This window comes from Somniosus microcephalus, unplaced genomic scaffold (genome assembly GCF_052327205.1).
Source record: "Somniosus microcephalus isolate GS21.2 unplaced genomic scaffold, FLI_Smic_1.0 scaffold433, whole genome shotgun sequence".
NCBI classification, from domain to species: Eukaryota; Metazoa; Chordata; class Chondrichthyes; order Squaliformes; family Somniosidae; genus Somniosus; species Somniosus microcephalus.
In genome coordinates this window covers 179,153-203,364 of record NW_028225620.1, presented here as the reverse complement: position 1 = coordinate 203,364, position 24,212 = coordinate 179,153, and the positions used below count along the sequence as shown (strand labels likewise).

The 24,212-nt window shown below is 46.6% G+C and overlaps 1 protein-coding gene across 1 annotated transcript in view; it reads right to left on the bottom strand.

The window, feature by feature from the left end:
* The window catches only part of LOC147081767 (uncharacterized), a gene marked incomplete at its 3' end in the record, with an annotated part of 63,259 nt that extends 42,847 nt beyond the window's left edge, over positions 1–20,412 (bottom strand). The window contains exons 1-7 of the mRNA XM_085980700.1: positions 20,397–20,412; positions 9,241–9,333; positions 8,135–8,248; positions 7,088–7,201; positions 6,044–6,157; positions 3,646–3,759; positions 2,287–2,400 (exon numbers count right to left, since the gene is read on the bottom strand). Of these exons, the coding sequence (XP_085836826.1) occupies positions 2,287–2,400; positions 3,646–3,759; positions 6,044–6,157; positions 7,088–7,201; positions 8,135–8,248; positions 9,241–9,333; positions 20,397–20,412 (679 nt within the window). The remainder of the gene's footprint in view (positions 1–2,286; positions 2,401–3,645; positions 3,760–6,043; positions 6,158–7,087; positions 7,202–8,134; positions 8,249–9,240; positions 9,334–20,396) is intronic.
* Between the last annotated feature and the right edge of the window lie 3,800 nt (positions 20,413–24,212).

The following is a 24,212-nucleotide window of genomic DNA, read 5'->3' as shown; positions in this document are numbered from 1 at the left end:
GTCACCAACCAGGCCCCAGCCATGATGTTCTTTAACCAAAGGTTAAGATCTCGCCTGGATTTGCTCAGACCAAACGTACGAAGAGATGTTGAGAGTAAGCAATTCCAGCACATCCATGAGAAGCCAACAAGGAGCTTCAATGTAGGGCAACCAGTCTTGGCCCGCGACTACCGAACAGAAAAATGACAGCCAGGAACGCTATGCACACGGCAGGGCCCATTAATGTACACAGTGGACATTGGGGAGAGCATCGTGAGACGCCATGCTGACCAGATCCTAGAGTCACAGGAACAAGTCAACCCCATGCCTCGCCCATACGTACCTGGTGATGAACCCGACGTACAGGTAGCATCTACCCCAGAAACAGTAGCATCAGAAGCTGATGAACCAACCGACGACAGGGGGCCAGAATCGCCTCCGCACCAAGAGCAAGACACTCGGGAAAGGCGCTATCCAGAAAGGATCAGGAAGCCTCCCCAAAGATGGAATTTATAAATAGACTATTTTCAGCTAATGTCGCATGTTAAAAGTGTTAATTGTAATTAGTTTGATATTTAATTGTTAAATGAGTGTTATGGTACTGTTAATCTAAAAGGGGAGGAATTGTAATGTATGTACCTTTAAGGGGGGAAACTACTTTTTACAGCTCATGTATACTGTAGTACCGGCAGTGACCACACCTGTATATAACGCTGAGTAGTAATCTGTACAGATCAGTTGCAGTCTCAGCCACGTTGAGTAAACACCTATTGTACCGTTCTCCGCAGTCTGTGTCTTCTTATACACGGACATAACACTGAGGATGTAATCTAAGCTGACATTCCCAGTGCTGTCCTGAGGCAGTGCTCTACAGTAGGAGGTATGTCATTCAGATGTGACATTAATGTGAGGCCCTGTCTGCCCTCGCAGGGGGATTGAGAAGATCCTGTGGCACTATCAGAAGAGTAGGGGAGGTCTCCCTGATGTCCTGGCTAATATATAACCTCCAACTAACATGACTAAAACAGTTAATCTAGTCAATTATCTCATTAAGGTTTGTGGGATCTTGCCGTGCACAAATTGGCCTCTGCCATTTGCCACATTACAACAGCGACTACACTTCCCATTGGCTGTAAATTACTTTGGGATACTGAGGTTGTGAAAGGCGCTATATAAATTCAAGATCTCTTTTTCCCTTATCTGATGGGCCCAGAAATTCGGCTCTCCACGAGTGAGTACGCACGGGGTACTCACCTGTAGGCCGAATGGAAATGCCGGTTTTCTGCATGCACTGCGCATGTGCGGGAAACCGGCACTCCCGATCCACTTAACGAAGGGGTTCAGAGGTCGAACGCGCGCGCAGGGGAGGCTGCGCGTGCGCTTTGAACTTAGGTTTTTTTTATATACAGGTTTTCCCGGGAGGGTAAGCCTGCAGGATTTACACATTTAAAAAGCAGGCGTAAGGCCTGCTTTTTACAAGGTAAGTGGTCAATTAATTAAAATTAAAACATTTTTTCCACAGGTTTATTATTTTTAAATACTTTAAAGCAAGGTAAGTTTATTTTTAGCCCCGTTTTTTTATAAAACTAGTTTTTTCAAAAATTTAAATTATTGTTTAAAATAGTTATTTAATGTAATTTATAGTTTATTTAAAAAGTGTGATTTAAAAAAAAAATTATTTGAAGGTTTACTGCTATTTTGGGGCCCGTAGTATTCATAAGTTTTCACAGGTCTTCCTGTCAATCTTATGAATGGGCTTTTCCCTCCTCCGATTGGCTGCCCATGGCTCACGTGATCCCAGGGGACGCATCGCACTAACTACGCCCCTGGGACACGCAAGCACAGCGCGCCGGCAGCTGGGCCAGGCCCCGGAGCGGAATTCAACGGGGCCCTAGAGCTCAACTGCCGGCGCGCAAGGTAAGTGCAGGTCGGGGGCTTGCACCCGCGGGAAGCCCCCGACCCGAATTTCTGGGCCATGATCTACACACATTTAAGGAACAGGCCTCAAAATCAGACTGAGCCCCTGCAGTCTGCCCCCGGACCCAGCCACATCTGGGCCACAGCCTGAAATTCTGCCCAGACCTGGAACAGGAGCCTGCAGCACACCTTGGACAGCCCGGGTTAGCCTGTTTGTATGGAATTCCTCCCTCTGATATTGTAACTGTTTAACACAAACTGGTTACAGACTGTGCTGAAATTGGGGAGAGGGACTTCAGACAAACACGTTCAGTGTCCGTACACCAACTCCTCGGAGAGTAATTTCAGGGCGATGTGATGATACAATGGGCCACATTGTCTGCCGTTTACCTTCTGTAGTTGAGGGTCCAGTGGATGAGCTGGAAACATCTGGACTGCTGGTTGCTGCTGGTGTCTCAGTTGAAGCTGATCCCCCAGTTGATTCCTGTCCAGTTGTCGTGGCTCCTGTTTAATATCAGGTTACATGGGTCAGTATTACACTCGATATTTATTCATTTCAATCTACCTTCCCGCCAGAATGTCCCGTCCTATTACATTGTGTGATCTGCTCAAAATTAGATACAAATTAGGAGTCTACCTTCGCTCAGTGCGTAGCACTCTGACCTGAGTTAGAATATCGTGGTTTCAAGTCCCATTCCACAGACTGAGGATGTAATCTAAGCTGACACTCCCAGTGCTGTCCTGAGGCAGTGCTGTACAGTGGGAGGTATGTCATTCAGATGTGACATTAACGTGATGACTGAAACAGTTAATCTAGTCATTTATCTCATTAAGCTTTGTGGGATCTTGCCGTGCGCAAAATTTCTCCTGCCATTTCCGCATTACAACAGTGACTACACTTCACATTGGCTGTGAATTACTTTGGGACATCCTGAGGTTGTGGAAAGGCGCTACATAAATTCAAGATCTGTGGCAGGGCCACTGAGGGACTCTGAGCAACTGTATAGAATTCCCTTTAACGATGTTTTGCTCCAACCTAAGCCTATACCAGTCTGTTAGTGATTTCTGTGTTTGTACATACTGTTTGCATGTACGGGGCGCGGTCCCTTTAAGACCACAGCAAAGTGCGGGTAAACGCGATGACATCATCCCGCTAATCACGTGACCACCCAAGCGCGGGAGAAACGTGATGACATCATGATGCCATCCACGAGACCGCCCTGGCAGTCCTCGTGGAGCCTCCGACCAGCAAAGACCTGTTTTCGTGGTTCTCCTGTATCGATCTCTACAAACTGTTTAAACTCATTAGTTTTGCATTAAAACTTGTTTGTTTGATCGCCTGAGTTGACCTCAGTTCTTAGATAGGAATTAGGCAATTCCTACTGATCTTTCTTTCCTTTTTCTGATGCTCAAGCACATTTCAGAGACAGGCCTCAAAGTCAGACTGAGCCCTGAGAGTCTGCCCCCAGACCCAGCCTCACCACACCCACATCTGGGCCACAGCCTGAAACTCTGCCCAGACCTGGAACAGGAGCCTGCAGCACACCTTGGACAGCCCAGGTTAGCCTGTTTGTATGCAATTCCTCTCTCTGATATTGTAACTGTTTAACACAAACTGGTTACAGACTGTGCTGAAATAGGGCAGAGAGGGACTTCAGACAAACACGTTCAGTGTCCGTACACCAACTCCTCGGAGAGTAATTTCAGGCCGATGTGATGAAACAATGGGTCAGATTGTCTGCCATTTACCTTCTGTAGTTGAGGGTCCAGTGGATGAGGTGGAAACATCTGGACTGCTGGTTGCTGCTGGTGTCTCAGTTGAAGTTGATCCCCCAGTTGATTCCTGTCCAGTTGTCATGGCTCCTGTTTAATATCAGGTTACATGGGTCAGGTTTACACTCGATATTTATTCATTTCAATCTACCTTCCCGTCAGAATGTCCCGTCCTATTACATTGTGTGATCTGCTCAAAATTAGATTCAAGTTAGGAGTCTACCTTCGCTCAGTGCGCAGCACTCTGACCTCTGAGTCAGAAGGTCGTGGTTTCAAGTCCCAGTCCACAGACTGAGGATGTAATCTAAGCTGACACTCCCAGTGCTGTCCTGAGGCAGTGCTGTACAGTGGGAGGTATGTCATTCAGATGTGACATTAACGTGAGGCCCTGTCTGCCCTCGCAGGTGGATTGAGAAGATCCTGTGGCACTATCAGAAGAGGAGCAGGGGACTTCTCCCGGGTGTCCTGGCTAATATTTATCTCCCAACTAACATCATTAAAACAGGTTATCTGGACATTTATGTCTTTGCTGTTTGAGTGATCTTGCTGTGTGCAAATTTGCAGCTGGCATTTGCCACATTACATCACTGTCTTCACTTGTCATAGGCTGCAAAATATTTTGGGATGTCCTGAGGTTGTGAAAGACGCTATATAAATGCAAATATCTTTCTTTCTTTTTACTGATGATCTACACATACTTCAGAGACAGGCCTCAACATCAGACGGAGCCCCGACAGTCTGCTCCCAGACCCAGCCTCACTACACGCACTGTAGGGGTTCGCAAAATCCCCTAAATCCCTGAAGATCGGAAAATATAGGTCCACATCGTGGACGAAGAATTATGTGATTTAAATTGCCTCTGGGTTGAGCAATGTTTTTTTAAAACATACTCAGAACCGCGAAAGGCTGCGTTGAGCTGGGCGGCGCATGGACAACACCGGAATCAAGGAACTTCATGGAAAAATTCGCACACGTTAAGACAGTACATTTTATTAAAAATCGTACTTTTGAGTTTTAAACTGTGTATATTGTAAAGAGGTTTGAAAATGGCTGATATAAAAGCATGGCCAAAAGACAAAAGCAGCTCGCAGCTCAAAATGTCTGTGTAAGTGGGAGGATCAAGCAGTGGCAATCAGACCTGTCAATCAAACCAGGGAGTTTCCCTTCTACAGAGGCAAGGATTGTTTACACGAAACTGCACGATGTTGACATAAGGGATTAAACCACATGAGTCTGACCGCAGAACAATCAGTTTCTGTTTACACAGAAATCCAGCCCCATTCAAACCTCTTACACACAATGAGGCACATTGAAACTCCGGAAAAGGACTTTTGAAAGAGAACAGTTTGGATTGAATGGGTTTTTGAATCACCCATTACTGAACAATAGGGCAGTTGGATTCCCTTTTGTTTTAGCCCAGGTGAACTCCGGACGTGGGCGGGTACACTTCGGCCCCAGAAGGTAGACACCTTCAAACCATTCCAACCACTTTGAATCAGCCAATCACAGCCTTTCTCATGTGTCTTCGAACTTTGGGCGCGAATTTTGCACACAGACCCTTTCAGCGCCAAACAGCAGCAGTTGGCAGGATATAAAGGTAGCTCCTGAGAAGCTATCTCTCTCTTATTTCCTTGGACGACAGGTGAGCAGGTTTCTGACTCCTCAGCCAGGCAACCTAGTAAGGAGGTAGGGGGTGGTAATTTAGGGGAAATTGCTAAGATTGTTTAATTAACATTGTAGCCACTTATCCCTCATTTTTGCCGTCTGCCTTCCCCCATTTAAGCAATTTTACTGTAATTACTGTGTTCGTGTGGTATAGTTTAAAATTTGATTATAGTTTCTTTAGTTAATAAAATTTGACTTTCTCACATCCAGATCAGTTGTCCGTTTTTAATATATCATTAATTATAAGTTCCTCCAGTCAGAACTGGAAGGTGGGGTTAGCGATTCGAAACCGCTGTTTGGAAATTGGTTTACAGTGTAGCAGCAAAAGGCTGCCTGACCAGGGGAATTACCGTAAACCAGGTAAAAGACTGGAATTGGTCAGAGTGCAGGCAAAGGCTGCTGACCAGGTAAATTGCCGTAGACCCCGAAAAACATGCCCCCCGACAGCACATCTGGGCCTCAGCCTGAAACTCTGCCCAGACCTGGAACAGGAGCCTGCAGCACACCTTGGACAGCCCGGGTTAGCCTGTTTGTATGGAATTCCTCCCTCTGATATTGTAACTGTTCAACACAAACTGGTTACAGACTGTGCTGAAATAGGGGAGAGAGGGACTTCAGACAAACACGTTAAATGTCCGTACACCAACTCCTTGGAGAGTAATTTCAGGGCGATGTGATGAAACAATGGGTCACATTGTCTGTCATTTACCTCCTGTCGTTGAGCGTCCAGTGGATGAGGTGGAAACATCTGGGCTGCTAGTTGCTGCTGGTGTCTCAGTTGAAGTTGATCCCCCAGTTGATTCCTGTCCAGTTGTCGTGGCTCCTGTTTAATATCAGGTTACATGGGTCAGGTTTACACTTGATATTTATTCATTTCAATCTACCTTCCCATCAGAATGTCCCGTCCTATTACATTGTGTGATCTGCTCAAAATTAGATACAAGTTAGGAGTCTACCTTCGCTCAGTGCGTAGCACTCTGACCTGAGTTAGAATATCGTGGTTTCAAGTCCCATTCCACAGACAGGATGTAATCTAAGCTGACACTCCCATTGTTGTCCTGAGGCAGTGCTGTACAGTGGGAGGTATGTCATTCAGATGTGACATTAACGTGAGGCCCTGTCTGCCCTCGCAGGTGGATTGAGAAGATCCTGTGGCACTATCAGAAGAGGAGCAGGGGACTTCTCCCGGGTGTCCTGGCCAACATTTATCTCCCAACTAACATGACTGATACAGTTTATCTCATCATTTATCTCATTAAGCTTTGTGGGATCTTGCCGTGTGCAAGTTGGCGTCTGCCATTTCCGCATTACAACAGCGACTACACTTCACATTGGTTGTGAATTACTTTGGGATCCTGAGGTTGTGAAAGGTGCTATATAAATTCAAGATCTTTCTTTCCTTTATCTGATGCTCCACACCCATTTCAGAGACAGGCCTCAACGTCAGACTGAGCCCCTACAGTCTGCCCCCAGACCCAGCCTCAGCACACCCACATCTCGGCCACATCCTGAAACTCTGCCCAGACCTGGAACAGGAGCCTGCAGCACACCTTGGACAGCCCGGGTTAGCCTGTTTGTATTGAATTCCTCCCTCTGATATTGTAACTGTTTGACACAAACTGGTTACAGACTGTGCTGAAATAGGGGAGAGAGGGACTTCAGACAAACACGTTCAGTGTCCGTACACCAACTCCTCGGAGAGTAATTTCAGGGCGATGTGAGGAAACAATGGGTCAGATTGTCTGCCATTTACCTTCTGTAGTTGAGGGTCCAGTGGATGAGGTGGAAACATCTGGACTGCTGGTTGCTGCTGGTGTCTCAGTTGAAGTTGATCCCCCAGTTGATTCCTGTCCAGTTGTCAAGGCTCCTGTTTAATATCAGGTTACATGGGTCAGGTTTACACTCGATATTTATTCATTTCAATCTACCTTCCCGTCAGAATGTCCCGTCCTATTACATTGTGTGATCTGCTCAAAATTAGATTCAAATCAGGAGTCTACCTTCGCTCAGTGCGTAGCACTCTGACCTCTGAGTCAGAATGTCGTGGTTTCAAGTCCCATTCCACAGACTGAGGATGTAATCTAAGCTGACACTCCCAGTGCTGTCCTGAGGCAGTGCTGTACAGTGGGAGGTATGTCATTCAGATGTGACATTAACGTGAGGCCCTGTCTGCCCTCGCAGGTGGATTGGGAAGATCCTGTCGCACTATCAGAAGAGGAGCAGGGGACTTCTCCCTGGTGTCCTGGCCAATATTTATCTCCCAACTAACATGACTGATACAGTTTATCTCGTCATTTATCTCATTAAGCTTTGTGGGATCTGGCCGTGTGCCAGTTGGCTTCTGTCATTTCGCAGTACAACAGCGACTACACTTCACATTGGCTGTGAATTACTTTGGGATCCTGAGGTTGTGAAAGGCGCTATATAAATTCAAGATCTTTCTTTCCTTTATCTGATGCTCCACACCCATTTCAGAGACAGGCCTCAACGTCAGACTGAGCCCCTACAGTCTGCCCCCAGACCCAGCCTCAGCACACCCACATCTCGGCCACATCCTGAAACTCTGCCCAGACCTGGAACAGGAGCCTGCAGCACACCTTGGACAGCCCGGGTTAGCCTGTTTGTATGGAATTCCTCCCTCTGATATTGTAACTGTTTGACACAAACTGGTTACAGACTGTGCTGAAATAGGGGAGAGAGGGACTTCAGACAAACACGTTCAGTGTCCATACACCAACTCCTCGGAGAGTAATTTCAGGGCGATGTGATGAAACAATGGGTCACATTGTCTGCCATTTACCTTCTGTCGTTGAGGGTCCAGTGGATGAGGTGGAAACATCTGGACTGCTGGTTGCTGCTGATGTCTCAGTTGAAGTTGATCCCCCAGTTGATTCCTGTCCAGTTGTCGTGGCTCCTGTTTAATATCAGGTTACATGGGTCAGGTTTACACTCGATATTTATTCATTTCAATCTACCTTCCCGTCAGAATGTCCCGTCCTATTACACTGTGCGATCTGATCGAAATTAATGCTTGTCCTTCATCAAAAGGGAAGGTTTTGTCTCGTACTCCCCTCCAGGATCAAAATCCCAGTTTAGGAGTCTGCCTTCGCTCAGTGGGTAGCACTCTGACCTCTGAGTCAGAAGATTGTGGGTTCAAGTCCCATTCCACAGCCTGAGGATGTAATCTAAGCTGACACACCCAGTGCAGTACTGAGGTAGTGCTGCACAGTCTGAGGTGTTGTCTTTCAGTTTTGACATTAACGTGAGGCCCTGTCTGCCCTCGCAGGTGGATGGTAAAGATCCTGTGGCACTATCAGAAGAGGAGCAGAGGAGTTCTCCCGGGTGCCCTGGCTAATATTTATCCCCAACCAACATCATTAAAACAGGTTATCTGGACATTTATCTCTTTACTTTTGACTGATCTTGCTCTGCGCAAATTTGCTGCTGCCGTTTGCCAGTTTGCAACATTGACTTCACTTGTCATAGGCTGCAAATTTCTTTGGGACGTCCTGAGGTTGTGATCGGTGCTATATAAATTCAAGATCTCCCTTTCCTTTGTCTGATGCTCAAGCACATTTCAGAGACAGGCCTCAACGTCAGACTGAGCCCCGACAGTCTGCCCCCGGACCCAGCCTCACCACGCCCACATCTGGGCCTCAGCCTGAAACTCTGCCCAGTCCTGGAACAGGAGCCTGCAGCACACCTTGGACAGCCCGGGTTCGCCTGTTTGTATGGAATCCCTCCCTGTGATATTGTAACTGTTTAACACAAACTGGTTACAGACTGTGCTGAAAGAGGGGAGAGAGGGACTTCAGACAAACACGTTCAGTGTCTGTACACCAACTCCTCGGAGAGTAATTTCAGGGCGATGTGATGAAACAATGGGTCACATTGTCTGCCATTTACCTTCTGTAGTTGAGGGTCCAGTGGATGAGGTGGTAACATCTGGACTGCTGGTTGCTGTTGTTGCCTCAGTTGAAGTTGATCCCCCAGTGGCCTCTGTTTAATATCAGGATAGTTGGGTCAGCTTTACACTCAATGGTTTTTCTGTATTCATTGCAATCTGCCATCCCATCAGAATGTCCCGTCCTATTACACTGTGTGATATGCGCCAGATTGATGCTTCTCCTAAATCTCACTTCGCCCTTCCCTGGTCCATATGACTCAGTCAAGGAAGAGAGTAGCTAAAGTAAACATTGATCCCTTGGAGGATGAGTCTGCAGAATTAATAATGGGGAACGGAGAAATGGAAGAGACTCTAAACAAATATTTTGCATCTGCCTTCACTGTAGAAGACACTAACAACACCCCAATAATGGGTAATCAAGGGGCCACAGGGAGTAAAGACAATCACTATCACTAAGGATATAGTACGTACTTGGTAAAATAATGGGACTAAAAGATGACAAGTCCCCTGGACGAGATGGCCTGCATCCAAGGGTCTTAAAAGAAGTGGCTGCAGAGATAGTGGATGCATTGGTTGCAATATACCAAAATTCCCTGGACTCTGGAGAGGTCCCAGCGGATTGGAAAACCGTTAATGTAACACCCCTATTCAAGGAAGGAGGGAGACAGAAAGCAGGAAACTATAGACCAGTTAGCCTAACATCTGTCGTTGGGAAAATGCTGGAGTCCTTCATTAGGAAGCAGTAGCAGGGCATTTAGAAAAACATACTGCAGTCAAACAGAGTCAGCATGGTTTTAGTAAAGGGAAATCATGTTTAACAAATTTGCTGGAGTTCTTTGAGTATGTAACAAACAAGGTGACATGGGTAAGCCAGTGGATGTGGTGTATTTGGATTTCCAGAAGGCACGGTGGCATAGTGGTTAGCACTGTTGCCTCACAGCGCCAGGGACCCGGGTTCGAATCCGGCCTCGGGTGACTGCCTGTGTGGAGTTTGCACATTCTCCCCGTGTTTGCGTGGGTTTTCTCCGGGTGCTCCGGTTTCCTCCCACAGTCCAAAGATGTGCGGGTTAGGTTGATTGGCTATGATAAAAATTGACCCTTAGTGTTAGGGGGATTAAATACATGGGGTTATGTGGATAGGGTGGGATATGTGTAGGGGTTACGGGGATCGGGTGGGATATGTGTCGGTGCAGGCTCGATGGGCCGAAATGGCCTCTATCTGTACTGTGAGGTTTCTGTGATTCTGTGATTTCTGTGATTTGATAAGGTGCCACATAAAAGATTACTGCATAAGATAAGATCTCACAGAGTTGGGGGTAATATATTAGCATGGATAGAGAATTGGCTAACTAACAGAAAGCAGAGAGTCGGGATAAATGGGAAATTTTCTGGTTGGCAAACGGTAACTAGTGGGGTGCCACAGGGATCGGTGCTGGGGCCTCAACTATTTACAATCTACATTAATAACTTGGATGAAAGGATCGAGTGTAATGTAGCCAAGTTTGCAGATGTTACAAAGATGGGTGGGAAAGCAAGTTGTGCAGAGGACTCAAAGAATCTGTAAAGGGATATAGACAGGCTAGGTGAGTGGGCAAGCATTTGGCAGATGGAGTATAATGTGGGAAAGTGTGAGGTTATCCACTTTGGCAGGAAAAATTTAAAAAAGCAAACTATTATTTAAATGGAGAGAGATTACAAAATGCTACAGTTCAGAGGGACCTGGGGGTCCTTGTGCGTGAAACACAAAAAGTTAGCATGCAGGTCCAGCAAGTAATCAAAAAGGCAAATGGAATGTTGGCCTTTATTGCAAGGGGGTTGGAGTATAAAAGCAGGGAAGTCCTGCTACAACTGTACTGGGTATTGGTGAGACCACACCTGGAGTACTGTGTACAGTTTTGGTCTCCTTATTTAAGGAAGGATATACTTTAATTGGAGGCAGTTCAGAGACGATTCACTCGGTTAATTCCAGAGATGAGGGGGTTGACTTATGAGGAAAGGTTGAGCAGGCTGGGTCTATACTCATTGGAATTTAGAAGAATGAGAGGTGATCTTATCGAAACATATAAGATACTGAAGGGGCTCGACAGGGTAGATGCAGAGAGGATGTTTCCCCTCGTGGAGAAATCTAGAACTTGGGGGTACAGTCTCAGAATAAAGGGCCGCCCTTTTAGAACTGAGATGAGGAGGAACCTCTTTTCTCAGAGGATCGTAAATTTGTGGAATTCTCTGCCACAGAGAGCTGTGGAGGCTGGGTCATTAAATACATTTAAAGTGGAGATCGACAGGTTTTTGCAAGATAAGGGAGTGAAGGGTTATGGGGAGCGGGCGGGGAAGTGGCTTTGAGCCCAGGATCAGCCATGATCTTATTGAATGGCGGAGCAGGCTCGAGGGGCCAAGTGGCCTATTCCTGCTCCTATTTCTTATGTTCTTATGTTCTTAGTCACACAACAGTACACTTAACAAGTGAACCCAGTGGCAAATTTTTTATGTTAAATATCTGAAATTTTCATAGATCTTCATAAATTAGCCACGAAATACAAATGAAACTGGTGCCCCCTGTAATGCTACTCTGAGCTGCCTACTAGTCAGTGTCTTTAATTAATTGTTCAAATTGTCTGCCATTTATTTATCTCCTTAGGCTGGGTTCCAGTAGATGAAGAGGAGACATCTGGAGGGTCTCTCAGTTGACACTGATATTGCTGTTGTTGGAGTGGAACCTCCCTCTATATAAATGTGTGCAGGCTCTGATACCTATGCACTCAAGGACAAAGGACAAAGCAGCCCGCTTGAACGGCACACAGAAACATGGAAACATAGAAGATAGGAGCAGGAGTCGGCCATTCGGCCCCTGAAGCCTGCTCCGCCATTCAATGAGACCATGGCTGATCATCCAAACTCAGTACCCGGTCCCTGCTTTCTCCCCATATCCCTTGATCCCTTTACCCTTAAGAAATATATCGAACTCCTTCTTGAATATATTTAATGGGCCAGAAATTCCAGGCCAGAAGCGTGAGTGCGCTCGGGGTACTCACGCTTCTGGCCGTTGGAAATGCCGGCGTTCAGCAGGAACAGCGCATGCGGGGAACGCCGGCATTTCCAGACCTCGAGCGCGTGCGACTGCACAGGCAGCGCTTGCGCAGTGAACTTCGTGGATTTCATTCATGAAATCCGTGAGGGTAAGTCCTCAGAACTTACACTGAAAAAAAGCAAGTGTAAAGTGGTTCATTGGCTGCGGAGGAAGATATATTTTATCGTGGAGCTTTTGAAATGCAATATTTTTGTTTGGGAAAGGGAGGGAAGTTATTTTAAGTAAGTTTTAAAGTAAAAATTTTTTTTTTTTTAAAGGGTTTTCAGAGCGGTAGGTAGAAGGAGCAATTGTGGCTGTGTGAATGGAATGTGAGAATGAGTTATGTATGTATGTCCACATATATTCCTTTACGTATATGTATGTATGTTTTATATTCCTTTACTATGAATGTATGTTTTTAATTATGATTTTCCAATAAGTTACTTTCTCTGAAAGTCATAATTAAATAATACATTCATACACATAAGTAAAGGAATATATACATAACACGCAAAGGAATATACACAGACATACATACTTTCAGAAGCTCCACGATAAGAAATATCTTCCTCTGCAGCCTCTGTAGCAACTGTACCCATGCTTTTTTCATGTGTAAGTTGTAATGACTGGACCTCACTGAAAGCATTAATGAAAGCGGCGAATTATACTGCGCACGCGCTGCATGTGCAGTCGCACGCGTTCTGCCTCTGAACCCCTTCGTTCAGAGGACAGGAAATGCCGGTTTTCCCCACATGCACTGTGCATGCTGAAAACCGGCATTTCATCCGGCCAGATGCGTAAGTACCCCGACCGTACTAGCGCATTTGGAAGGGAATTATTGGGCCAACATTTTACATGTCAAAATAAAAAATTTAACACTTGCACCACTTGCCCCCTCGCACCTGCGACTGAGGGTCCAAGGAGGTGCATTGCGCAAGAGGTCATCATCGGACGTATCCTCACACTGTTCCCTTTGGGGAACTGTATGAAGTGGTGGAAGGATTTATGGCCATGATTAACGCTCATTCCGTGACCGTAACCATCTTTGAACCAGCCATTAGGGTGGTTAGTCCTATGGCGGGAGGGTTTGGCGGGAGGGTTTTACGGGCTCCCACAACCCATCTGAGGGGGAGGGGGAGGGGTGGCGGCCACCAACACCCACGGACGCAAGTATCCCGCTGGATGTCCACCCAGAATTTAAAGTTGGAGCTCCGACTCCACGTGCCGGGACTGTCTGGAGTGGGGTTCAAAACCCTACTCCTTCTGGCCCAGCGGCGGGGATGGTTACTGCTACGCAAAAGGCACACTCCGCACAAAAGGTGACACCCATACGTTTCCTGTGTCTTTTCCCTCCCCGTGACTGGAGCCCTAGGCTGCCATTTCACGTTGCTAATCGGATTGGGCCTTTGTCATAGTGGTAGGATCCCTGCCGCTGGGCCAGATCAGGGTAGGGTTTCGAACCCCGCTCCAGACAGTCCCAGCAAGTGGAGTCGGAGCTCCGGCTCTAAATTCTGGGTTGACATCCAGTGGGATATTTGCGTCCGTGGGTGCGGGTGGCCCCCCCTCCTTGTATAGCTTGTGGGAGCCCGTAAAACCCTCCCGCCATAGGACTAACCGCCCTAATGGCTGGTTCAAAGATGGTTACGGTCACGGAATGAGCGTTAATCACGGCCATAAATCCTTCCACCACTTCATACAGTTCCCCAAAGGGAACAGTGTGAAGACACGTATGACGACGACATTGCTAAATAAATAAATGGAATTAAAAAAATTCTTTTAGGGCTTTTAAAAGTCTTTAAATTGCTTTAATTCTCTTTAAAACTACTTCAGATTACTCAAAATAATGTAAACATTTTAAAAAGTTTATAAAAGTTACCAAAATCTTCAAAAAACTTCCAAAAACCTATTTAAACTGCTGCTTTGCATGTAAAAAAGCAAAGCAGCTTGACAGAAACATTGGGGGCGTGTCCAGTGAAACTGAGACCTCAAGGGGCGTGTCTCACTTACACTGCACGCTCCTGGGTCCGCGCTGGCTGCGCTCCTGGGCGGCGTGACGTCATACGCTGCCCGGGATTCTTGCTTCAGTTTCTGGAAGTGCAGGCATCCCTGGAGCTGATCGGCAGGAGCGCGGGGTAAGTGCAAATACGGGGCTTGCACGCGCTGCAAGCCCCGTTCTGGAATTTCTGGCCCATTGAATTGGCCTCAACTGCCTTCTGTGGTGGAGAATTCCACAGGTTCACCCACTCTCTGGGTGAAGAAATTCCTCCTCATCTCAGTCCTAAATGGCTTACCCCTTATCTTTAGACTGTGACCCTTGGTTCTGGACTCCCCGGCCATCGGGAACATCCTTCCTGCATCTAGTCTGTCTAGTCCTGTTAGAATTTTATAAGTTTCAATGAGATCCCCTCTCATTCTTCTAAACTCTAGCGAATATAAGCCCAATCGACCCAATCTCTCTTCATATGTCATTCTTGCCATCCCAGGTATCAGTCTGGTAAATCTTCGCTGCACTCCCTCCATGGCAAGAACATCCTTCCTCAGATAAGGCGACCAAAACTGCACACAATACTCAAGGTGTGGTCTCACCAAGGCCCTGTACAACTGCAGCAAGACATCTTTGCTCCTGTACTCAAATCCTCTTGCTATGAAGGCCAACATACCATTTGCCTTCTTAACCGCCTGCTGCACCTGCATGCTTACCGTCAGCGACTGGTGCACAAGGACACCCAGGTCTCGTTGCACTTCCCCTTTTCCCAATCTATTGCCGTTCAGATATTAATCTGCCTTCCTGTTTTTGCCACCAAAGTGGATAACCTCGCATTTATCCACATTATACTGCATCTGCCCAATCTGTCCAAATCGTACTGGAGTTTCTCTGCATCCTCCTCACAGCACACATGCCCACCCAGCTTTATGTCATCTGCAAACTTGGAGATATTACATCTAGTTCCCTCATCTAGATCATTAATATATATTGTGAATAACTGGGGTCCTAGCACCGATCCCTGTGGTACCCCACTAGTCACTGCCTTCCACTCGGAAAAAGACCCGTTTATTCCAACTCTTTGCTTCCTGTCTGCCAACCAGTGCTCTATCCAAGTCAGCACCTTACCCCCAATCCCATGTGCTTTAACTTTGCATGCTAATCTCTTATGCATGACCTTATCGAAAGCCTTCTGAAAGTCCAAATACACCACATCCACTGGTTTTCCCTTATCTATTCTACCAGTCACATCCTCCAAAAATTCCAGTAGATTAGTCAAGCACGATTTACCTTTTGTAAATCCATGTTGACTTTGTCCGATCCTGTCACTGTTTTCCAAGTGCTCTGCTATTACATCTTTTATAATGGACTCTAGCATTTTCCCCACTACCGATGTCAGGCTTACCGGTCTATAATTCCCCGTTTTCTCTCTACCACCTTTTTTGAATAGTGGGGTTACATTAGCTACCCTCCAATCCATGGGAACTGTTCCAGAGTTTATAGAATTTTGGAAGATGACCAGCAATGCATCTACTATTTCTAGGCGCCCCATCCACCACCTTAAACATTCACTCCCTCCACCACCGGCGCACCGTGGCTGCAGTGTGTACCATGTACAAGATGCACTGCAGCAACTGACCAAGGCTTCTTCTGCAGCACCCCCCAAACCCGCGACCTCCACCATCTAGAAGGACAAGGGCAGCAGACACATGGGAACACCACCACCTCCAAGTTCCCCTCCAAGTCACACACACCATCCAGACTTGGAAATATATCGGCTGTTCCTTCATTGTTGTTGGGTCAAAATCCTGGAACTCCCCCCCTAACAGCACTGTGGGAGTACCTTCACCACACGGACTGCAGTGGTTCAAGAAGGCGGGATGTATAAATAAATGCCAGCGATGCCCACATCCCATGAAGGAATAAAAAAATGTTACAATCAAAGAAAGAGCAGTATCTCACCTTCTAGTGTTACGACTTTGAAGAGCTAGAAGCTGTAACTTTCCTATTACCTTCAAATTAGCCCTTTGGCAACTGCTAGCTTGAACATAACACTAATTGGAAAGCTTAGGCCAATCACTTACGTTGGCGCACTCTGTTTAAATGAACATCACTTATCAGCCAAGCTCTTAAAGGCAATCAGGTCTCTTCCTTCAAGGTTCTGCTTCCATTCCGTTGTCTTTGACCGTGCCTGAACCTCTTGCCAATCTCCACCGGAGCTCACTGCGCTTCTGACCTGAAATCAATTGAACTTCCTTCTCCCCACCCCTCCCCCGAGGCAGTGTCATCCATCTTGTGATTTGAAAGTCCAGCACGGCATCCATTTTCAGTGAGTATCCGAAAATATGCAACAACAACAACAACTTGTATTTACACAGGGCCTTTAACGTAGTAAAACGTCCCAAGATGCTTCACAGGAGCGTTATCAGTCAAAAAGTTGACCCCGAGACAAAGAAGGGGGCATTTGGACAGGTGACCAAAAGCTTGGCGAAAGAGGTAGGTTTTAAGGAGGGACATAAAGGAGGAGAGGGAGGTGGAGAGCTTTAAGGAGGGAATTCCAGAGCTCAGGGCCCAGGCAGCTGAAGGCACGGCCGCCAATGGTGGAACGATTAAAATCGGGGATGCGCAAGAGGCCCGAATTGGAGGAGCGCAGAGATCTCGGAGGGTTGTAGGACTGGAGGAGGTTACAGAGATAAAGAGGGCATTGAGGGATTTGAACATGAGGATGAGAATTTTAAAATCGCGGCGTTGCCAGCCCAGGAGCCAATGTAGGTCAGTGAGTACAGTGGGTGATGGGCGAACGGGACTTAGTGCGAGTTAGGATCGGGGGCAGGAGAGTTTTGGTTGAGCTCAAGTTGATGGAGGGTGGACGATGGGAGGCCGGCCAGGACAGCATTGGAATAGTCGAGTCTGGGAGGTAACAAAGGCTCGGATGAGGGTTTCAGCAATAGATGAGCTGAGGCAGGGGCGGTCATACACTGCCATGACGGGCCAAACTTCTAAATTCACCGCTCTAACGATTTAAAAAATTGTTACCTTTGTTTCTATATTTATAAGAGCTCTTTGATATGAGGCATATGAAGAGATGTGTGATCTAATGGAACACCGAGAACGAATTGCGCTAAATTCCTTTGTTCTTGTTAAACACACACACTGATGTACGTGCTTGGTATGCCTCTTTAAGAAGTTGATAACCTATTTCAAATTAACAGATCAGTACTTTCACTGTGACTGTGCACAAAATAATTTTATACTAATGTGTTTATGTGTTTATTAATATAAAATAATACAGCACAGGAGGAGGCCATTCAGCCCACCGTGCCTGTGCCGGCTCTTTGAAAGAGCTCTCCAATTAGTCCCACTCCCCCACTTCGGTGGCAAAAACAGGAAGACAGATTATCTGAACGGCAATAGATTGGGAAAAGGGGAAGTGCAACAAGACCTGGGTGTCCTTGTGCACCAGTCGCTGAAGGTAAGCATGCAGGATCAAGGGATATGAGGAGAAAGCAGGTACGGGGTACTGAATTTGGATGATCAGCCATGATCTCATTGAATGGCGGAGCAGGCTCGAGGGGCCGAATGGCCGACCCCTGCTCCTATCTTCTATGTTTCTATGTGTCTCTTTCCCCATAGCCCAGCAAATTTTTCCTTTATAAGTATTTATCCAATTCCCTTTTTCAAGTTAATATTGAATCTGTTTACACCACCCTTTCAGGCTCCCAATGCCTCGATTTTAAAATTCTCATCCCCTGTGTTCAAATCCCTCCATGGCCTCGCCTCCTCCCTATCTCTGTAACCTCCTCCAGTCCCACAACCCCCTGAGAACTATGCTTTCCTTGTGCATCCCCCACTTCCTTCACCCCACCACTGGCACCCGGGCCCCGAGCTCTGGAGTTTCCTCGCCAAACCTCTCCACCTCTCTCTCCTCCTTTAAGACGCTCCTTAAAACCTGCCTCTTTGACCAAGCTTCTGGTCGCCCGTCCCTAATATCTCCTTATGTGGCTCGGTGTCAGTTTTTGTCTGATTATGCTCCTGTGCAATATCTGTATTGTCAACCTGCGCTTTGAGAACTGAGCGAGTTACAGCACGGCATAGGATGATACAAAGGTGCCAGGACTAGTTAATAAGCTGTTAAAAAAAGCATATGGGATCCTTGGCTTTATAAATAGAGGCATAGAGTGCATAAGCAAGGAGGTTCTGCTAAACCGTTACAAATCACTGGTGAGACCTCAGCTGAAGTATTGCGTCCAATTCTGGACAGCACACGGATGTCAAAGAGGGTGCAGAGGAGATTGACCAGAATGGTACCAGGGATGAGGGACTTCAGTGATGTGGAGAGACTGGAGAAGCTGGGATTGTTCACCTTAGAGCAGAGAAGGTTAAGGGGAGATTTAATAGAGGTGTTCAAAATCATGTGGGAGTTTTGATGGAGTAAATAAGGAGGTGAGCGGACAAGTAGCAGAATGGATTGCTGACTGGCTTCAGGACAGAAAGCAGAGAGTGGGGGTAAAGGGTAGCTATTCACAGTGGCAGAAGGTGGGTAGTGGTGTTCCACGAGGATCAGTGCTGGGACCACTGCTGTTCACAATTTACATCAATGATTTAGGCTCAGGAATCAAAAACACAATTTCTAAATTTGCGGATGACACCAAATTGGGTTGGATAGTCAATACTGAGGAGGACTGCAACAAATTACAGGAGGACATTAATAAACTTGCAGAATGGGCATATAATTAGCAAATGAAGTTCAACACAGATAAATGTGAGGTATTACATTTTGGTAGGAAGAAGAGGGAGGTCACTTATCACTTGGAGGGTGCGAGTCTGGGTGGGGTAGAGGAACAAAGGGATCTCGGAGTACAAATACACAAATCACTAAAAGTAGCGACACAGGTTAGCAAGGCCATGAAAAAGCAAACCAGGTTCTAGGGTTTATTTCTAGAGGGATAGAATTGAAAAGTAGGGAAGTTATGTTAAACCTGTATCGAACCTTGGTTAGACCACACTTGGAGCACTGCGCACAGTTCTGGTCGCCATATTATAAAAAGGATATCGAGACACTGGAGAGGGTGCAGAGAAGATTTACAAGGATGATACCAGAAATGCGAGGTTATAACTATCAGGAAAGGATGAACAGGCTGGGTCTCTTTTCTCTTCCCCTGAAAAGAGAAGGCTGAGGGGTGACCTAATAGAGGTCTTTAAAATTATGAAAGGTTTTGATAGAGTGGATACAGAGAGAATGTTTCCACTTGTGGGGAAGAGCAAAACTAGAGGCCATCAATATAAGATAGTCACCAAGAAATCCAATAGGGAATTCAGGAGAAACTTCTTTACCCAGAGAGTGGTGAGAATGTGGAACTCGCTACCACAGGGAGTGGTTGAAGCGAATAGTATCGATACATTTAAGGGGAGGCTGGACAAGCATATGAGGGAGAAGGGAATCGAGGGTTACGCTGATAGAGTTAGATGAGGAAAGACGGGAGGAGGCTCGAGTGGTGCATGGACTGGTTGGGCTGAATGGCCTGTTTCTGTGTTGTCTATCCTATGTAATGTAATCCTATGTAAACTGTTTCCACTGGTAGGAGGGTCGGTAACCAGAGGACACAGATTTAAGGTAATTGGCAAAGAACCTGAAGGAGGATGAGGAGAATTATTTTACGCAGTGAGTTGTTGTGATCTGGAATGCGCTGCCTGAAAGGGCGGTGGAAGCAGATTCATTAGTAATTTTCAAAAGGGAATTGGATAAATACTTGAAAAGGAAAAATTTGCAGGGCTGTGGGGAAAGGGCGGGGGAGAGTGGGACTAATTGGAGAGCTCTTTCAAAGAGCCGGCACAGGCACGATGGGCCGAATGGTCTCCTTCTGTGCTGTAAGATTCTATGAAGAGCAGGGACTTTCCCCATCTCCGGAACCACAGTCCTCCCTCAAAATAGTGCAAACTCTTTGCTTAATTTCCCCAATATTCGAGTAATTAATTGCACGTGAAGAACTTTAAGGCATGAAGAAAGCGCTGTACAAATACAAGGCTTTATTTTCCTGTAGCTTTGTTCAGCTCCACAGATGGATTTAGAATATTTATCAGCAGAAAATGATGTTACCACTCACCTGATGTCTCTGCCATCGTAGGAATAAGCAAGCACCATAAAAATAACACCTGTTGCAGTCTGCACGACGTGGTTCCCATTTTGTACTGTACAGGTGAAAATCCCAGCTCACGAGTCAAAAGTGAAAAACTTCCTAGTGCGAATGTGCAAAATTAAATGGCTGTACAACCGTGACAAAAATTCAGAGCGGTCCTTGCTGGAGTTTTAAGCGACCCAAGGTTGAAGCTGAAATGAGTCGTAGCCCAGAGTTACAAAGGACCATTCTAAATATCTTTGCGTCAGATGGGACGTAATTAGCCAGTCCTGTGAGCTGGGTGAGTCAGTCCTGCACCATAACACAGCAAAAAACATAAGATTGGTTCATGAACTTTGTACCGATTACATTTTTGTGTGTGATCATGATGATTCTCAGTTTCAAATGAGGGCCTGGCCTTGGGTGAGAGGGTGCAGTTATGGTGACACTCTTACACTTAACAGGGAGCGGCTTCAGGGTGCATCAATGCACTATAGATTTGACCAACCCTCCAGGATTGGCCTGGAGCCTCCAGGGTTTGAAGATTCATCTCCAGGACACTGCTGCAAGCAAAAAGCCCGGGAGAAAAATCAAAGCAGCATTGAAAAAGAATTGTTTTTTTTTCTCATTTTCTTTGAACATTTCTGGTTACTAGTTATAAAAATGTTGGCGATGGGGAAAAAACGGCTGACAGGCAAGAATCATCCAATTGTGTAATGAAGAGTCCATTCACGTTCTAATTGGCTGTGGGAAGGCTGGGCGCCGCGAGCATGGACGTGTCGGGCGACCAATGGTGGGAGCGTGGGGGCGGGACCGGTTGGATATTTGCTAGGTCCAACCAGAGCTGGCAGCGTTAACCAAGCGTTCTGGTCTTCAATCTGATCCCAAGCTCACTAAAGACCACCTCTAGTCAGTTGTCTCACACTGCTCAGAGTTCACCTCAGGCGGCAGTATAACCCTGGCCCAGTGCAAAGCCACGTCCCAAAATAAAATACCTAGGCATAACAATCCTTCGAACCCTTAACAAATGCACTTTTCAATCTGGCACGCACTTACAACGAGCAGCTACCCAGGGGCTGGAACTTTGCACCTGCTCCAATGCAAAAGGTGCTCGGTCGCCGACCCCAGTCTGACCTCAGCAATGTGCAGCCGGCAGTCTAGCTCACCCCTGCCACCTGTGCATCGCACTCAGTAGATAACTGTGATAAATCCATGTAGTGAAACAAGAACTCGAAGAGGCGAGATATTAGAATTAGTCGGTATACTTTATTAACAACTGCGTAGCAACCATACAGGCCTGCATCCTGCATCCTGGCATTCCACCTTTGCTGACCTTGACAGGAAGCAACCCCCTGACCTTAACTAGTGGCAGCACTAGCTACAGCACCACCTGGTGGATAACCTTAATCATAACATCCCAGATTACTATATTCCTCCCCACTTAAGATTTCAGTATGAATTTCTTAACAACCAACCATTCCTAAGGGTCACATAAGAAGTCTCCATTCACTATGTTCCATACTTGACGAATCTAACAGGTCAGTATCAATCTCTCTGGTGGCTTGCGAGACCTTTGTGAACGTCTAACAGTCAAGTCCCTGCTTGTTTGTGGTGAAGCCACCAGCTGCTCCTGAGCAGTGCCCAAAGTATCTGACTCTGCAACGATGGTTGCCTCTTGATGAATAGGTTCCTGTGGAATTGTCTCTGTCCATGGTGGTGGCACCACAGATGCACTTGGATAACTGGGGGCAGCCCTGTCCTCAGCCATTGCATCTGGAACCTCAATTTCAATTTCCCCTTGTCTGGTAAGTATCTGATCTACATGTCTGCGTACTACCCTACCATCACCCAACATGACCTTGTATGATACTGGACCTGTCATTGAGTCTATGAAGCCAGGAATCCACTTTGGTCCATAACTGAAATTCCTGGTAAGGGCCGCATCTCCTTCTCCAAAGCTTCGGCTCCTTGTTCTTTTGTCATGGTTCTCTTTTTGTTTGTTTTGTCTGTTTTCCATTTTCCTTTTTAGGTCTGGGTGGACAAGGTCAAGAGTGGAGCGTAGTCTACGGCCTAATAACATCTCAGCAGGAGAGAGTCCTGTGGTGGATTGAGGTGTTATTCTGTAGCTGAATAGAACCCGTGACACTTTGGCTGCTAAACTCCCTTCTGCACTTTTTTCATCATCTCTTTAAATGTTTGTACGGCTCTCTCCGCAAGTCCATTTGAGGACGGATGATATGGAGCCGAGGTCACCTGCACTATGCCATTTTTTCTCATGAACTCTTTTGTCTCTGTACTCACAAAACAAGTGGCATTGTCACTTACCACGATCTCCGGTAGCCCTTGATTACTGAAGCTCTGACGCAGGCAGCCTATAGTAGTAGTGGAGGAAGCAGAATTAACAGGATAAACATCCATCCATTTGGAATGTGCATCAATGATTATGAGGAACATCTTCCCCATGAATGGACCCACATAATCTAAGTGCAATCTTCTCCATGGTTTATCCGGCCACTCCCAGGGGTGGAAAGGAGACGCTGCTGGTGCCTTCCTGTGTACCCGACAAGTGCTGCATGTCTTGACTAGATTTTCTATCTCCTCATCTAGCTTTGGCCACCACAAGTAACTCCTAGCCAAGGCTTTCATACGCAAGACCCCAGGATGACACTGATGTAGTTGCTCTAGGATAGATTGTCATGCTGGCTGTGGAATAATCACTCGTGCTCCCCACAACACGCAACCATCCTGCACACTCAGCTCTGTTTTCCTGACACTGTAGGGTATGAAGTCAGTCCCTTCCGGATGTTGTGGCCATCCCCTCACCACATATTCTCAAACTCTAGACAGTACTGGATCTTTACCTGTCCATGTTCTTACTTGCTCTGCAGTCACAAGTACCGTGTCAGTGTCCTCCAACATCAAAACTCTGTCCTCTGGAGCTGCAAGGATAGGTGTGCCTGGCATTGGAAGACAGCTCAAGGCATCTGCGTTCCCATGGTACTTGCCCGCCTTGTAGACGATGACATACTCATATGCCCTCAATGTCACTGCCCACCTCTGGATCCGGGGTGACACCATCTGTGGAACTGCTTTCATTTCATTGAAAAGAGAGACAAGAGGTTTATGATCAGTGCATATGGTGAACTTCCTGCCATATATGTACTTGTGGAACCTCTGTAACCCAAACATTACTGCTAACCCCTCTTTATCTAACTGGGAATAGTTTTTTTCCGTTGGTGTTAGAGTTCGGGACATAAACCCTATTGGTCTTTCAGTTCCATCTTCCATGCGGTGTGAAAGAACTGCCCCCACCCGGTAAGGTGAAGCATCACAAGAGAGAATGATGTCTTTCTCTGCATTGTAGAGAACCAGCGCATCCGACGACAGCATCAGTTTCTTGGACTGTTCAAATGAAACCCCCTGCTCCCCTCCCCACTGCCACTGTGTCTCCTTGCGCAGTAGTTTGTGAAGCGGTGCTAACACTGTTGACAAGTTTGGTAAAAACCTGTTATAATAGTTCAGCAGTCCCAGGTAAGCTTTTAACTCAGCCACATTGGTAGGAGCAGGGGCATCCTGCAGTGCTTGTACCTTCTCCTTGATTGGATGGAGCCCGGTGGCATCCACTCTGTGTCCCAGGAACACTGCCTCATTCCCCAGGAAAGTGCACTTACTCCTCTTGAGCTGTAACCCTGCCCTCTCCAATCTCTGTAGTACCTCTCTCAGAGTGCTCAGATGCTCCTGGTCGGTTCTTCCCGTCACCAGAATGTCATCCAGATGGATGGAAACATGCGGAATCCCTTGCAG